The sequence below is a fragment of the Alosa alosa genome, chromosome 6, assembly GCF_017589495.1.
Source record: "Alosa alosa isolate M-15738 ecotype Scorff River chromosome 6, AALO_Geno_1.1, whole genome shotgun sequence".
Taxonomy (NCBI): domain Eukaryota; kingdom Metazoa; phylum Chordata; class Actinopteri; order Clupeiformes; family Clupeidae; genus Alosa; species Alosa alosa.
The window spans coordinates 9,509,147-9,527,086 of NC_063194.1; the positions used below are offsets into that span (position 1 = coordinate 9,509,147).

General features: G+C 41.4%; 2 protein-coding genes across 3 annotated transcripts; one reads left to right on the plus strand and one right to left on the minus strand.

Moving 5' to 3' along the window:
- Positions 1-1,423: 1,423 nt before the first annotated feature.
- LOC125296116 (deoxyribonuclease-1-like) lies at positions 1,424-7,099 on the minus strand. The gene is made up of 10 exons (XM_048245804.1): positions 7,018-7,099; positions 6,712-6,797; positions 5,966-6,054; positions 5,664-5,750; positions 5,449-5,561; positions 4,753-4,865; positions 4,182-4,339; positions 3,966-4,062; positions 2,199-2,610; positions 1,424-1,725 (listed from the first exon to the last, which is right to left on the minus strand). The coding sequence occupies exons 2-10, from the start codon at positions 6,790-6,792 to the stop codon at positions 1,574-1,576; spliced, it is 1,302 nt and encodes a 433-aa protein (XP_048101761.1). The 5' UTR covers positions 6,793-6,797; positions 7,018-7,099; the 3' UTR covers positions 1,424-1,573.
- Positions 7,100-12,417: 5,318 nt separating this feature from the next.
- On the plus strand, positions 12,418-16,211 carry LOC125296312 (keratin, type II cytoskeletal cochleal-like). 2 transcript variants are annotated; one of them, XM_048246166.1, is made up of 9 exons: positions 12,418-12,973; positions 13,391-13,599; positions 13,764-13,824; positions 13,988-14,083; positions 14,393-14,557; positions 14,707-14,832; positions 15,251-15,471; positions 15,643-15,694; positions 15,924-16,211. In XM_048246166.1, exons 1-8 carry the CDS (start codon positions 12,575-12,577, stop codon positions 15,680-15,682), a joined length of 1,317 nt encoding a protein of 438 aa, XP_048102123.1. In that variant the 5' UTR covers positions 12,418-12,574; the 3' UTR covers positions 15,683-15,694; positions 15,924-16,211. The 2 variants fall into 2 exon arrangements, with proteins under 2 accessions (XP_048102123.1, XP_048102122.1); XM_048246165.1 differs by having other exon boundaries at positions 15,643-15,680.
- The last annotated feature ends 1,729 nt before the right edge of the window (positions 16,212-17,940 follow it).

The window sequence follows — 17,940 nt, forward strand, 5'->3', positions numbered from 1 at the left end:
CGCCAAACAGAAAGTGAGGTCATATCTAGGCAACCCTTGCATGTATCATAACCAAACTTGAAACATGGACTTGACCCCATTAGGAGGACACTCAAGAAATTTGGTGACCTTTGACCTCTAGGGGGTTCTGCAATTAGCAGAAATGCACTTTGGCTTACAACTGTTGGCATGTTTGGAATTAATACTTACTAGTAGTGTCTTTTAAGGGTTGTATCAGCGATGGCGGGGTAACGTCACTTCTGTTGATGTTCAAACAAAACAGAGAGCTAGCTCGCTACTCCCTACCCTTCTCTCCCGTGCAATTGAAACTCTTCTGAACGGGCATCTTGTCAGTTATTGGTTGGAACACTTTATTTTGCCTTTGAGTGGTTGGCAACACTTGTTGGTAGCAATTGTTTTTGTGTGCAGATCTCAGAGCTTAGGCTGCCTACAGAGACACGTTTTTTTGACGCCTGCTTATGGGGCGGGCAGCTAGTGGATCATTAGGAAAGATTAGATGAATGTGATCATTTATGTTTGGGCATTTTTTGGGCCTGCAATCGCTGATACAACCTTTAATACTGTTCAGACTGAGCCATAGATATGTCTGATTTTTGAAGCCATATTGACAAGCATTCACCCAACACAGCCAATCGAAATCTGCTGTGATGCCGCCAAACAGAAACCGACCTTATGTCTCAGGCAATCTTTGCTAGCTAGACATGAAACTTAACTCCGACAGATTATGGCCATGTGTCTGATGTAACAGCATTGAGTTGCCAAGGCAACTTCAGCCTAACTGCTTGCCCCCCTCATTGCTGCTTGCAGCTACATTTAAAGCTTGATATTTGTAGAAATGTATTTGAGAAAAACCTTTAATTATTGCAGTTTTTGGTGTTCATTCACAAACATAGTGTTCACACTAGTTTACTTTTGTACTAATAAATATATAAACCCACTATTCAAAATAAATACCTTTAACCTAGCTAACACCTTTAATTTAGTATCCACTGTTGTGCCCTTTAGCAAGGCACTTAATCCCAAATTGCTCTAGGGACAATGTGATCCCTTGTAATAGAGTTGACATATTTAAGTCACTCTATACAACAGTGTCTGCTAAATTAATACATTTATGATTTATTTATTAATCAGTTGGTGGTCTGTTGCCATTGTTTATTTAAGTTAGATTAAGTCACTTTATGCTTAACATGGAAATCGTCCAATGTGCTTTTAATGATGTAAGTGAACTTGAACTGGAAAACATTGAATATGGCACATACTGTAGGCCTACATCAACAACAGAATAAAATGGCCCTGTGGTTTTCTGAATGAAGAAATACAAATCATTAGCGTTGAAACGGTAAACTATTTATATTGAACACACACACACACACACACACACACACACACACACACAAGGACACACACACACAAGGACACACACACACACACACACACACACACACACACACACACACACACAAGGACACACACACACACACACGTATGTACACAGTACACAAGATTCCTTGTGTCTTTCTTTTACATGCTAATCTAACAATAGCTGCCTTCTCAAGAGCCACACAGCTGGGTGTCACTCTCTGTCAGCTCTGGCCAGGTTGCGTCTCAGCATCTGGATCTCCAGGCCGAGCTTCTCTCGCTCCAGGTGCAAGTTGTCCCTCTGCAGCCCCAGCACCTCCACCATCAGGTGCTCCACTACCGGGGGGAAGATCACCACGGGAGCTCCTGCAAATGAACACCGAAGCACAAGTTGATAACACAATGAAAAACGTCAGGGGGGATTCAGTCACATTCATCCAAAAGAATGTCATTGTCAACAGTCTATCTAAAGTTAAAAGTTAAAGCTGACTGCGTTTAACAAACTCTTTTAGCCAGAACGGCAAAGACTTGCATTGGATTGACCGATAGTCAGTCAATGATGTCACCACTGCTCCAGCTCCACCACACCTATCCTATTAGATTGCTCATCCAGCACATTTTTAATATGCTTCTTTTTTTATATGTTAATTTCTGTAATGCTTGAATTGTTGATAGGGGTTAACAGAACAAAACCTGACAACAGGTCCATGGCATTACCGGCAGGAAATTACATAATTTTTTGGTTTAACAATAATCTGGAAAGCGTTACTGAATTTAAAAACAATGTTTTAATGTATTGCAGAGTGGCTAACAGCATTTAAGATGACACTGCTTGTTACCTTGAAACGGTAGTACTTCATAGACACCATGTCTTGGTGTAATGATGCCTGGCTGGTTGCCCCCTGTGCTTGGACCATACGGCATATTTCCATCCTGTATAGCGGGACTGTATGGTTGCGGGCCGGGTCGCAGGTCGCTCCTAATGCTTGGATATGGTGACTGGTTGCCTCCAAAGACCGAGCCACGAGATGGTTGGTTGCTCATTGACATAGGGCCTTGTGGGAGTGGTTCAAGGGGTGGCAGTTCGCTTTCAGGAATTGGTTCCTGGGCACCAACAAAGCCTCGTGGCTGAAGAGCATCATGACCTGGCACTTGGCTTCTGGGGAAGACATTCCATCCAGTGTGCCCAGGACAACTCTTCTCACAGCGCAACACCACCTCAACAGGGTAATGATCGCTCACTCTCAGCGCCTGTAGATGTTGTATGTTTGTTGTAGACATTAAGAGTATCTCGGACCAAGCGGGGGTGAAACATGCTACATCACCGATTTCAAAATTTGAAACAACTCAGGGGGAATTATGACACCTTCATTGTTTTAGGTAAAAAAAAAACTTAAAAAAAAAGTCCCAAAATTGCATAAAATGTTGACATCCCTCCTGTCAAATTTAACCACAGCAAAGTAACAATCCATATCATCAAAGGTCCATCCAAGGCTAGTTTAAAACAGTTACAAGGTGTGACGGGTGTCAGTCCAGGACTGCACATGTCCACTATGTCACACACCTTTTGGTGAATACCCAAAATATAGCAATATTTATACCTGAAAATCTCCAATGAGCAACCTTTTTTCAAAATTATGTCATCTGTCATCTGAGGACATTGTAAATGAAAGGCAAAAATGCTGTGCCTTTTTATAATTTTTTAACCTCCTAAATAGATCCAGACAGAGAGTTCAAGTACATAATATTATCATTTATGGTGGACAAATTATGATATATTGTCATGTCAACTGATCAAACCCAAATTAGATGTAATGTCCTAAGTGCAATATATTCCTTAAGGTAGCTCAAAATGACATCTTGAGGTGACATAAACCAGCACACCCGTAGGTCCAATTTTTGTAAAAGTGATCTCTCCAGCATAGGCCTATCTCAGGGCTAGAAACAGTCACTTGGAATCAAAGCAAAACTAAGATTTTGGAAGCCAAAGATCAAAGGTCAAGGTCACTGTGACCTTATGTTCATCCCATTGTAGTGAATAAACCTCTAAAAACCCTTGACATAATTTCAAATGTGATACAAATATTCACTTTGACTCACAGATCCCTAATATTTGAATTTGGTGGTCAAAGGTCAAGGTCAAGGACCTCGCATTCTTGATAAAAAATTTTTTTATCAGAAATGCCTGTAGGGAGGTTTTTCTCCTCAAATGTGGTACAATCTTTCACTTGCACATTCTTCATCCCATAGCAGGAGGGACATCACCATTTTATGCAATTTTGGGACTTTTTTTTTAGGTTTTTGGCCTACAACAAGGAGGGGATCCTAACTCTCCATGCGTTGTTTGTGCTATTTTGGCATTTTGAGTTTTAGGTGGACCCTTCAAACTGGCAGTTTCATCAAAATAAGAGACGTAGCATGTTTCACCCCTGCCTGGTCCTCTCACAGGCACATTCTTAAACAGGGAAGATGATTGTATCACAACTGTTCTGAAATGAATCGCAAATTAATCAAACGAAGATGACAAAGGCTGACACAGAAGGCCTATCAAGTGTCAAGTGACTATGTGTGTAATATGTGGACTAGTGTTACTAACTGATACTTGCCATGTCCTCTGTCAGGTTGAATGCAGTGTGGAAGTTGAATGAACGAGCAGATCCAGGGACCACAGACTCCAGCATGTCCTGCCCATACACCACAATCCTATTGGCCAGTATAATGTGCACATACATGTCTATGATGTACATGGGTATTACAGACAGACAGACAGACAGACACACACACACACACACACACACACACACACACAGGTAGGTACAAACCGGTCATATGTGTGCGTATTTCCTGTGTTGGCAGTGGTGTCCACATCATCTCCAATCAGCCAATGGAAGTTCTTATCACTCCGGATGCGAATGTTGTGGAAGTCTCTCTCCGACACATAACTTCCATCCGCATTGAAGTCCCCTAGAATCATAACATTCTACAAGATGAAGTAAATAGATAAGAGACACACGTAAGATACTTGTGAAATATGTAAGGTTACTAAGGTTATTAAAAAAACTATTGTATTTTTTCACACGGATCTCTTGTTTCTAGAAGTCACCAAGTACTATTGGTACGAAAAAAAAACATGAAAACAATCAGTACTACCTCATTCAAGTTGCTGCAGCCAACATCTAGAGCAGCCAGGCAGCTACAGTGCTACCCTCTGGGTGCATGATTTTATAGATGCCCCCAGAGTGTAGCACTGTAGCTGCCTGGCTGCTCTAGCTGTTGGCTGCAGCAACTCGAGCTAGGTAGTACCGATTTGTTTTTTTTTGTTTGTTTGTTTTTTGGCTGGAGTTCTGTAAGTCTTAGGGGTCGCAATAAGATACACATTGCCTGAAGACTCACATCTGTTTTCCACTTCCTTCGGACAGCCAAGAACACCTCATAGAGTTCATCGAGCTCTTTGAGTGAATCGTCTGGCTTAGTGTGGACCGGCATTAGAACCAAGTCCTTCAAAACTGTTAAAGAAAGATGTAAAATATAAAGTTAAACATAAAGGACTATCTATCTATCTATCTATCTATCTATCTATCTATCTATCTATCTATCTATCTATCTATCTGAGAAAGAGAGAGATATATAGATAGATATCTTTCTCTCTCTCTTTAACACACAAACACACACACACACACACACTGTGACACACTTTATTTGAGAAAATATCTGTATGCAAATTAAACATTTAATCTGAACAGAATGTTCAGAAATAACATTAAGAAAGACAGTTAGACACACCCAGAGCTATTACACCAGCAGACACAGGACAGGTAAATACAAAGACAATAACAATATTTGAACACACACACACACACACACACACACACAGTGTGTTTATGTTCACAACTCTGTGGACTTGAAAACATTCCAGACCAATGACAGTATCATGTTACACATGCGTGGGATGTGCAGACCTGTCTATTTAAACAGGACTGGCTTGCACAATATTGAGGTTTATTCTGCATTCAACACAGTGTGCACTGTCACAAACACACATACACACACACTTTTTAGAAATGCGGAGGGTCAAACGGCATACAGCACCTGTGTGATGTGATGTAAAGCGCAGTATGTAAGGCTCCCGAGCAAAAGCATCGTGGTCTCCCTCCTGGGAATCCTCGTACTGATAAGACCCCACCAAATCTACCAAATCATCCCTAAAACAGGAGGGGGTGTAGATTTCAGTCATGCTAAGCTGCATGGAAGGTACTGTATGATAGGAGAGGGATAATAATATGAGCTGTGGGGGAAATACTCACCTAAAGAGGAAGAGGAACTGCTCCTTGTATCGTGTCCTGCCCAGACGGGTACTAAGCTTCAGAGTGTAGTGGTGCTCTGTGTTTACCCTGTCAGTCATGCAACACAGCCAGTGTAATGCGTTATGAATTATGACATGCCCACTTGCTATTATGCAATGTAAATTTAATGGAAACGATTTGCATAATGTTAACTAACAGAGATAGACAGATAGATGGAAAACAAATGGCCATATGTTTATGTATAACTTAATAATATATCATTCTTTGCAATAGTATTGATGTGTGACTTCAGTGTCTCTTACCTATTCAGCTCTTTCAGAAATATTTCCACGGAATCCCCACTCACATCTGTCACCTCCAAAATCAGGATGATGTCATACCGAGACACAATCTGAGGTGTAGCAATGACAAAAACTCATGACGTTTCAAAGATGAAGAATCATAACACACTATCTCACCTTGGGAGTGTGCTATGAAAGCAGAGAGCAAACCTTACAGACGCAAATGATAGATAATAAAGATAATGACACAGTTCATGTCCTGAGGACAATTATACGCAGACAGACACTCAGGTGACGCCGTGAAGCATAAACAAAGAGATTACCACACCCAGCATTCAGCATTTGCTAGGAAATGTAACAGTCATGTATATCTTGTAAGCTTTGTTTCTCTACTGTACATGTACCCCGAACCGGTTCCTTTGTGATGCAACGGAACATAACAAGCAGCATAACTTGTTATGTGATTACATACCACAGCTACTAAAATGTCATGTTCCCGATGAACAAGCATGCCTCAGCTTGAGAAAAAAACAATAGGTTCCACTATTACATAAGATCCACTTTGGACTAACACGTAAAATATATGAAAACATATCCGAATGAGAAAAATAAGAGAATATGGGAATATTATTTTTGGACGACAGCACTGAAATTAGACGGAAACAACATCTGACACAAGTAGATGATAAATTATGTGCGAGTGTAAACACATAAGCCATGTCTGATGCACACACTGATACAAAATGTAAAGCTCCAAAATCCATTACCCTCACAAGTGTAGACAAGACTTCTGGGTCGGACACTTTTTTCACTCCAAATCGCTGAACATTGAAAGAAGCAATCTTCATGGCTTCTGAAAAGCAATTATTCCTTATTACAATTGCCAACAAAGTGGTCTAACAGCACTGTCAAAACGGTGTTTTACATTTAGCAATTTCTGCCAATAATGAACTTTGATTAGCAGCTTTTAGGAATTAACACTGATTAACGGAGAACAAAGGATTCAGTGTGCTAAAATATGATCTTACCTATTTGTAATGTTAAACTACATGCATTGAAATGTATGGACTTACTGAGTGAAGATGGAACAGAGGTCTGGAGAGCAGTCAGCGAGATGAGATGGAAACACACAAATGAAGGCGTGATAGTAGTGACAGACATGAAACAGGCTTTTCCGGGTAATCATAACAGTTGCTCTCTCTCTCTCTCTCTCTCTCTCTCTCTCTCTCTCTCTCTCTCTCTGTGTCTCTTGGTATCTCTCCCACAAACACACACACACACACACATACACACACACACACACAAACACACACACACACACATACACACACACACACAAACACACACAAACACACACACACACACACACACACACACACAAACACACACACACACACACAAACACACACACACAAACACACACACACAAACATACACACACACACACACACACACACACACACACACACACACACAAAAACACAAACACACACACACACACACAAACACACACACACACACACACACACACACACACACACACACACACACACACACCCCATTTCACTCGAAATTATCTGTAAAAAATATATTTTCTGTCTTCTTTGTGGCTGTTTCTATGAAATAAGATGACTGATGTGAAAATGTAGCAGGACTGAAGCAGGACTCATAGCCTGTTTAAGCTCAGACTATATCCGTACACACACTAATTGAGACACTTTAATTTCACTTTCTGTGTTGAGTTTGAAAGTCGTGATGACGCGTACAGGTTGGAAAATATCATTGGCATGTTTACAGTTCCCTGCAGCTTGTTTTGCTTGTCTTGTCAGTGACCAGAGTGTTTGTCATTTGCAAAAGCTATCACAGGAGGAAGGAATGCATTTGATCAGAAGCAAGTAGGTAGTTGTAAGTAAGTTTACTTGTGCCATAATGTTTTTATATTTCTCCACCACAACGCCAGTTGGTGATTGCCCAAAACGGTTTTGCCTGGTTTCAGTTTGACTTAGAAGTGTTACAGTTTTTTTCAACTGCTTACACACAAAATCTTTTCTCGTCACACAATTTTCTAAACATGTCATCCAAACATCATAACCTCACACCAAATCTGCAAAACCATACACTAATTCTCAATGTTTGACTCAGTTTTCAATGTACTAAAACACATTTTGCAAAACACCACACTCAATTTTCTACTTAACACACAAAAATCTAACAGGAAGTAACTTGATTTAGTTTTTCAAACACAACCTATCAAAATGCCACACTAAATCACCAGTGCTTCACTCCCACTCATCACATGTGCAAACACTCATCACTTTATTGAACACCAACGAATCATTGGCTTAGTATAGGCCTATAAATAGGTCAAATGTCAAGATGTCTGTTTTGAACAATGGATGACAACGCAGAAAGAGCCAGGAGAGGTGGAGGTAGAGGCAGAGGACGAGCACGAGGTGTTGGGGTTCGAGGAGGAGGAGTTGGAAGAGGAGGAAGGGGAGGAAGAGGAGGAAGAGGAGGAAGAGGACGAGCTGGACGAGTTGGACATGGAAGAGGACGAGGGCAAAGAAGGGAAATAAGGAGAGCCGTCTCAGATGAGATTAGGGCTACATTGATTGATCATGTGATCAACCATGGGTTGACCATGAGGGAGGCTGGACTGAGGGTCCAGCCAAATGTAAATCGATTTACGGTGGCAGGCATTATCCGAACATATCGAAATGAGAACAGGTATGCAACGACTGTATCTACAGTAATATACTGTACACATAATAGTTATTTCAGCACAACTGAAAAATGCATACAATAGTAGTTCTTACTGTACTGTATCATGTTACTGTACTGCATTTCATGAATCATGAATGGCCAGTGTGGTGTGTTACAGTATCATATACTATGGTACAGCTTACTGCAGGAAGACATTTTTGACTATATGACATAGCACACATTCACTATGTTTATGAATCTTCTACAGAGTGGAAAGGCAAAGGAATCGTGGAGGGCGAGGGCGCAAATTCACCGACGAGCAAGAGACCGAAATCATAAATATGGTTCTGGCAAATAATGTGATTAGAATCCATCAGATCCAACACTATATTATAAATGATGCAACTGTTTTCAATAACATTGTTACAGTAAGCTTGTCCACAATTCATCGTGTCCTCCAGAAGAATCAGTTGCGCATGAAACAGCTATACAGGGTCCCATTTGAAAGGAACTGCGACCGAGTGAAGAACCTACGTCATGACTTTGTGGATGTATGTATGCAAAACCACTTCCAGTACATTTAGAATTGCACCTACCGAGCCAGATTACATGTAGTGTCTTGGTTTTTGCACATGTGTGTGTCTATATATCTGTATATATACTTTTGTCTCTTACAGAGAATTTTGGAGATGGATGCAGATGGAGATGTCCTCCATGAATATATATATATAGATGAGGTGGGCTTCAACTTGACAAAAACTAGAAGAAGGGGGAGAAATATCATTGGACAAAGGGCCATTTTGAATGTCCCTGGGCAACGTGGGGGAAACATTACAATGTGTGCTGCCATCACAAATAATGGTGTCCTGCATCACCATGCAACACTTGGCCCCTACAACACTGCTCACATCATAACTTTTCTGGATGCAATTCATCGCATACTTGTTCCAGGTCAGCAGAATCAAGATCAGCAAAGATTTGTGGTCATATGGGACAATGTCAGCTTTCATCGGGCCCATCTGGTCCAGAACTGGTTTGTCACCCATCCTCATTTCTCTGTTCTGTACCTGCCTCCTTATTCTCCATTTCTCAATCCAATTGAGGAATTTTTCTCCACATGGCGCTGGCGAGTATATGATCGTCGTCCCTATGCCCGCATTCCACTTCTCCAGGCAATGGAGGAAGCATGTGGCGACATTGACGCTGTCTCTATTCAAGGATGGATGCGCCATGCAAGAAGGTTCTTTCCTCGGTGTTTAGCGAGAGAGAACATAGCATGCGACGTGGACGAAGTATTGTGGCCAGACCCAGCCCGGAGGAGAGATGAAGCCTAGACACACACCCAACCCCCCAACTCCTACCCTGTGCCCAAGCAACACACACACACACACACACACACACAAATACAGTAATCATTTTGTTTACAGTATAAGTATTTGTTTGAAATCAGCTTTTTCCTGGATGTGTTTGGTTTCTGTCCAACTACATGTGGTAGTTGGATTTGTTTTATGTGCTGTACAAATATTGTATTCAATGCAGCAAATGATTTGGAAAAAAAAAATATTTTTGGTTTCAATTCTGCTTATGTGTGTTGTGAGTATATTTCACCTTTTCTCTGCAGTTTTATATAGAAATAAACATAGAATTCCATGAAAGACAGAAGTGCTTTAGGTTTTGAACAACAGTGTGTACATGATGTATCCAAAATGTCATATTATGACAAAAGTGTTTGTAATGTGAGGCGAATGTTTGCTTTAAACATGTGTTTTTGACATTTTGAATGTTGTGTGTCATTTTGCTGGAGATTTGAGGCATTTGGCATTTTGTGTGAGCAATTGTTGATTTTGTGTGTGGAGTTTTGAGAAATAGACACAGAGTTTTGAAAACGTGTGTAAACAATTGTAAAAAACTGTAATTGGATTGTGCCAGTGTGAGACCTGACTTGACATGTTGGCAAATGGTGAGAGGTCTATAAGTTTTTCCCAATCACTTTAATGCTTGTGTCAACTCTGACATCATGTTTTCAAAACAATTTCTAAACACACAGTTCTAAACACAAGCACTCTAGCCACATTTTGCTTGCAAAAGAGTCTAACACTCTCAAAGCATTTAAAACATGCACAAACTGTGGAACAGCATCCCCACCTTCATCAGATTCGCCCCTTCAGTTGACTCTTTTAAATCCCAGCTCAGAACATACCTTTTCTCTCTAGCGTTTCCCCATTCATCTTGACCGGAGCCCTGCTTGTACTTGTGCCTCTTTCGTGTATTGGTATGGTCTGCATTATGATGTGTTTTTGTATGGCCTGCCTCTGTTTTATTTGTTATATGTTATATGTTTGCTTCCCACCGGTCTCTGTAAAGCACTTTGGTTGATGCAAGTCATGTTTAAACGTGCTATATAAACAAATCTGATTGATTGATTGATTGATTGATGCAGCAAAGGCAAAATTTGCTTTCAAACAATGCATCTTGTAGTCAGAGTTGGGCACAAATAAATCAAAAACTATTTTGTTACAAACTACAAATACTAGCTTACGAAATGTAACAAAGCTAGATGTACTGCATAGCGGTACAAAATATGACCGCCGCTCAGTCCTGTATCCATTCCGCGAGAATAATTCACACTTGTCAATTTGTCTCCATCTTATACTCCATCCTAGCCTGGCTAGCGCCACCACTTCTCAATGAGACGTGGTCTGGGAACCAAATGTTCATTTTCTCGTATTTGAAAAAAATGCCCAGATCCGTTTATTGGGTGCCACGGATGTCTATCAAATGCGTCTGTGCATAGCTCATCATCGTCTTGCTTTCCCCCCTGTTCTGTGATTGGTTCCCTATCTCAGGCGAAAATTTGAATCCTAAACCATGCTCTTTCTTACTTGAAACTCCTTTGTTGAAATGCAAGAAATTGAACACTGAGATGACAGTCAAAAGAGACAATTACAGTGCTGTTATCAATTTGCTTGGTATAACCGCATTTATGTTTCACAAATACACCAAAAATCAAACTAGCCTCCATAACTCAACCAATGCTAACGGTAACATTATTTTACATATCATGGACCCAAAACTATATATATATATATATATATATATATATATATATATATATATATATATATATATATATATATATATATAAAATATAACATTATAACATAATGTGGATATAACATTAAGCTGGTGTAAGATTAATACCTGCAGTAAAAACCAAGCAATGGAAATATATGTCATGTGGAAATGATCCTACCCTTATTAGACATTCTCTGCCTAAACTGGCCTACTCATGTTTTGGAAGTAAGTGAGTAACAAGTCTAGTAAAGTGTCGCTGCGCCATCTGGTGGACAAACTACTTAACGTCAATACAGGAAATGCAACCTGTATGCATGCATGTGTGTGTGTATATGTGCGTGCATACGTTTGTGTGTGTGTGTGTGTGTGTGTGTGTGTGTGTGTGTGTGTGTGTGTGTGTGTGTGTGTGTGTGTGTCAGTTATAATGCATGCTTAAGAGAGTATAATGTATAATTTCAAAACGTGTTTCTCCAGTCATATTTTAAAGCCACTGGGAAGTCAGGAATTGTTGTGCAATCTGTTCTTGTGACTTGTGATTAGCAGTGAGGCTTTCTGCAACCTCACAGATTTATTGACTTTAATGACAGAGTTTTAAAACCAGCTATGCAGTGGCCCTAGAGGTGGGTGTGACTAAATGTCATTTCATTTGCATTCAAATTGGAATGTGGAATGCAGATGAGAACACAGTGTGGTAAACTCTCCCTTAGAGAAACCCCTAGAGGGTAACAGAGGGGACTGCCAGGTTGAGAGGGGGGCCCTACAGAGTACCTGAACAGAACAGCTCTGACTGGTTTGTCCATGACAAACATGTCATCATGTTACTCCACGGGACAACACACATAAACCACACACATGCATACACACCCACCCCTCAACAGACATAGACGCTTCCTCTTCAGAATTCCACATCAGAGGAACAGGCAAACTCGCCTCTCTGTCTCTGTCTCTGTCTCTCTCTCGTCTCTATCAGCCATGAGTGCGCGACGCAAACGCTTCAGTGGCAGCACCCAGAACTTCAGCAGTCGCTCTCTGGGGTCTGACTCTGGCCTTGGTTTCAGTGCTGGCTCGCTGGGCACTACCTACCCGGCGTGGGGCTTCTATGTGGGTAAGCCCATCACAGCTGTGTCCGTGAACCAGAGCCTGCTAACGCCTCTGAACTTGGAGATCGACCCCACTATTCAAGCTGTGCGCATGCAGGAGAAAGAACAAATCAAGAAACTCAACAATCGATTTGCTTCCATTATTGATAAGGTAAGTACCTGAGCCTAAGTGTGTCTGTGTGAGTGTTAGAGCCTACCAAACATTAGCTCAGGCATTGCCCATTTGGGTTACACTTTACTTGACAGTATCGACATACAAGTGTAATGCAATGTAATATTGTAATACATGTAAGAGTGACATGACACTGTCATGAACGTGTCATAAACAAGTCATAAACATTTATGACATAACGCTTCTGTTTTTCACTTGTCTCTCTTTTCTACTCCCCTCTCTCTTTCTCTCTCTCTCTTTTTCACTCCTCTTTTATACTCTCTCCATCTCATCCTCAACTCCCACTCCTAATCCACCTTGCTGTCCCTTCCACACACACACACATACACACACACACACACACACACACACACACACATACACACACACACACACACACACAAACACACACACTAGGTGCGGCAACTGGAGCAGCAGAATAAAGTGCTGGAGACCAAGTGGCAGGTGCTGCAGAAAGGCGCTCGTCCTCCCTCTAAGTGCGAGCCCCTGCTCGACTCCTACATCCAGACCCTGCAGGCACAGTTACGGCAGCTTGCAGTGGACAAACAGTACCTTCAAAGAGAGCTTGAGAGGGTTCATGTGGAAGTGGGGGACGGGAAGCAGAAGTGAGTCACCTAAGTCATAGCTTATACCTGAAACATGAAGGAATTCCTCACATACTCAACATGACAGAATGCTCAGAATGCAGCAAACAATCTTGAAGTTCAGCTCTGGTTTGGTGAAATGTGTTTTGACATTGATGGCACTGTCTCACCTCACCTGTTTGCAGGTATGAGGAGGAGATCAACAGGAGAAATGGAGCAGAAAATGAGTTTGTCATCCTGAAGAGGGTAGGCGCATAATACACGCATCAACACCAACACCAACTAACACCAGCAGCAGCAAACTCTCAACATCTCTGGATAGATCTAATAAGCACAGTTTGCCACACTGTCAAAGCTTCTGTAATGCCTTCTCTGTGTCCAGCCACCCATTTGTGCTGATATGTCTTAGGATGTAGATACTGCGTACCTGAAACAATCTGATTTGGAGGGGAAATGGACCAGCCTCACCCAAGATATAAATGTGTTCAAGACATTGTATGAACAGGTAATAGCATTTAAACTATACATCTATAATTCTTATATTTTTAGTCATAGTAGTTCATACCATTAATCATAAGTCTTGCTCCATACTATTGCAGTCTGCCAAATTTATAGCACCTACAGAGTGGGCCAAATGATATTTATCCTTCCCATTCTCAATTTCTCCCTTTTTTGTCTCTCTCTCTCTCTATCTATCGATTTGTCTATCTATCTATCACTCTCTGTTTTTAAATGAAATTCAACAAAAAGATAAGTAAGTTAGACTGAATAAAACCTCTATGTTCTCTCTGCTGGTTGATGCCCCTGCGGTCAGGAGCTCAGTGAGCTGCAGGCTGAGTTGCAGGACATCTCAGTAATCGTTGAGATGGACAACTCACGAGAACTGGACATGCAGCAGATTGTGTGTGACGTGAAGGAACAGTATGAGGGCATTTCCTTACGCAGCCGCAAGGAAGTTGAAATCTGGCACCAGACCAAGGTAAGAACACACACACACTACAGCACAACAATGCACCATCTCTTATACTCCTGCTCTCTCTCTCTCTCTTCTCTCTCTCTCACTCTCTTTCTCTCTCTCTCTCTCTCTCTCAAAACTGTTAATGAGCTGCAGTCTCTGTGTGTGAATAGTTTAATCAGATCTCGGCCCAAGCTGACCAGTCCTCAGAGAAGCTGAGGATAGCCAGACAGGAGATTTCTGATATCAAGCGCAACCTCACATGCCTGGAGAATGACATCAACAATGCAAAAGCACAGGTGAGAGAGCGCCTGTCACCATAGCAACCCCTCGGAACAGAAACTACAACAGAAATGTATAGACACAACACAGAGTATCAGCACTTCCATATATGAATAGACTAGAGTTAATCATGAGCAGTCTTACTCTCCCGTCTGCATTCACCAGTTGTGATGGGACTATTTGTGTATTTACAGTAATTAATCATAAAACATGAAGACTTCTCCTTTAGGGTTTTAATGACTATGAAATTAAAAATCAAGACTAGATAAAACAAGGAGGAAAAGTGACAATATATAGTTTACAGGATATAATGCACTTCAGCTTTATTTAAAACTATCCTCAAAATAATATCAATATTTTCAGCCAAGAATGTAATAAGTGTACTAAAACAATAACAGCTCTGATGGTGTAGTGTGGTGTACTCTGTTTTTGCAGCGTGCCTACCTGGAGGCCCAAATTGCGGATTCAGAGAACCAGGGGGAGGTGGCAGTGAAGGATGCCCAAGCCAGAATCCGAAACCTAAAGAAAACCCTTCAGGAAGGAAAGCAAGACATGGCCAAGCAATTGCGTGACTACCAGGAGCTTATGAATACCAAACTGGCACTGGATATTGAGATTGCCACCTACCGTAGTCTACTGGAAGGAGAGGAAAGAAGGTCAGATATAAAAATAAGAATGAGACAAATTCTATTGTTAAATGATTATTGATATATTATTATTATTATTATAATTATTATTATTATTATTATTATATGTTTTGATAATTGTTTTGCTAATATGTTTTGCTCATTTTTATTATTTCATTTTGTGTTGATATTATTTCACAGGATTGGAAAGGACCATACTGTCACTGTCCAGACAACCTGAGTTCATGCAAGAGTGAGATATTGAGTTGCAGATTTGTTGTCGATATTTGCCTTGCACGTGTGTGTGTGTGTGTGTGTGTGTGTGTGTGTGTGTGTGTGTGTGTGTGTGTGTGTGTGTGTGCGTGCGTGTGTGTGTGTGTGTGTGTGTGTGTGTGTGTGTGAGAGAGAGAGAGAGAGAGAGAGAGAGAGAGAGAAAGAAATTTGTGTCTGTTTCATTCTAGTTTTCTCTCTCTCTGATCCAGCCCACCCGCTCAGATCCCGCAAGAAGTCAACATCAAAAGTACTCATCAAAGTTATTGAGGACAGTGTCTCAGAATGCTGAGTTATAGAGACTCAAGACAGTCATACCTCCAGGCAGGCACACACACTTCACACACACACACACACACACACACACACATTTCTACATTCACATTATTGAATACAGTACACTGAATGCATTCAATTTTCATTGCATGTTTAGATCTTCACTATATTTAGCTGTAACCGGGTTGTTTCAATACAAATAAACTGTCTGTATGACAAAAGATTATTATATGAAGGTTACTCACTGTGTACAGAATATTTTCTTGGTATCCTTGAAAGTTTGGAAAAACACCTTTGACAAACACTCTACATACTTGATATGATCGCAGAGAATGAATATGCTTGTGAGTCTTCTAATTCCTTGTGTCCTTTACCACACCTAAAGTTGACAAAGAGAGGGAGGGGTAGAGTAAATCAACAAGGCAGCAGTGATCATACCCATGGAAGGAGAATCTCTGCAGGTACACCACAGAACAACCCATGACAGAAGACAGTGATGCAGCCTTGGGGGTGAAACCTAAGTAAGATTGTCAAACGGCCCTGATGCACCAGTGGAGGGGTTATTACATCTTGTAAGTTCACAGAAAAAAATGCACTTATGAGGTGTAACAGCCTCTCCGCTGGATGACCCTCTGCTATATGCTGTTTGTTCCATTTTAATGTGAGAAAGTGACAGAGAAAAAACTGTAAATGGTGGAGGCTGTAGTATTTTTGCTTGTGGGCAACCGGTTCCATGTGCACTGGTTGGATGATCATGACTATTTGCCTATTGATGATTTGCCTATTAAAGTACTCCAGAAAAAATATCACTGAATGTACCCAAACAACAATACTCAACACTGCTAAGCAACAGTGCTCAAAAGGTTTCACAGCCATAGATAGACAAAAAAATCTAAGATAGATTTATTTATTTATTTATTTACTTTTAAATTGAGCATTCAGTAGCACAACTAGTCACAGATTGGGCCCAAGTGCCCACGGGGACCCATGTTTGAGTCCGACCCGGGTCATTTCCTGATAACAGAGGGAGACTGGACTTCCAGAAGTCCACTATCATCTCTGAGGTCTTTGAAGTGTTCAGCTGCAGATGGCTCGACCAACACCATTTAACAAAATCCTCCACCAGGCTCCTGCACTCTCCCTCCTGTCCCTTCCTAGTACACCATTCATTTGCAGTGTCGGCAGAGAACTTCTGCATGTGGCATGCCTCTGAGTTGTAGGCTAACTGATGCTGGGGGTGTGAAAGCCCAGTCCTCTGGCTCATGTCCTACTGACCACATTCTCAGAGCCTGATAAGTTGGCGAAAACAAACCTGCCTTCAGAGAAATCAATGTGATTCTCACAGCACCACTCCCCATGTCTAGGTGAAAGTAGGCCTAGATCAGGGCTCTCAAGTTTTGAGGACAGGCAAGAGTGACATAACCTGACCCTAGCCAGATGAATTTCCGCCTTAGCTCCGCCTAGCTTCACTCACATCCATCTGGGACCTCTTCCATTGAGAGTGATTTCTGCAACCGACTTTATGGTTCAGCCAATCAGGAGTTTCATAGATGTGACATAGCGTAGAAGCGACTGTGAGACTGTTATTAGCGTCACGGTTGGCTTCGATGTGAGTGGTTGAAGTAGCACGTCAATAGATGACGGAGAAGTGGCTTATTCAATCATATGCAAGCATTTTTTGATTAGGCCCAGCCTTCTGAAGCAACACTTTAATGGATCGGTTCCAGATGGATAAGTGGAGCTAGGCGGAGCTGAAATTCATCTGGCTAGGGTCAGGTTAAGAGTGACATTCCCCGTCGACAAATCCGTCCGGGGGATAAAGGGGTGGCTGGTCAGACGGGTTGCGAGAATGGGGGTGTTTCATTAATAATACTACAACTTTTTGTTGCTGTTATTAATATGCCTTCAGATGTTCCAGAGGTCGTTTCGTCCGCCGCTCACGGCTCTCGAACC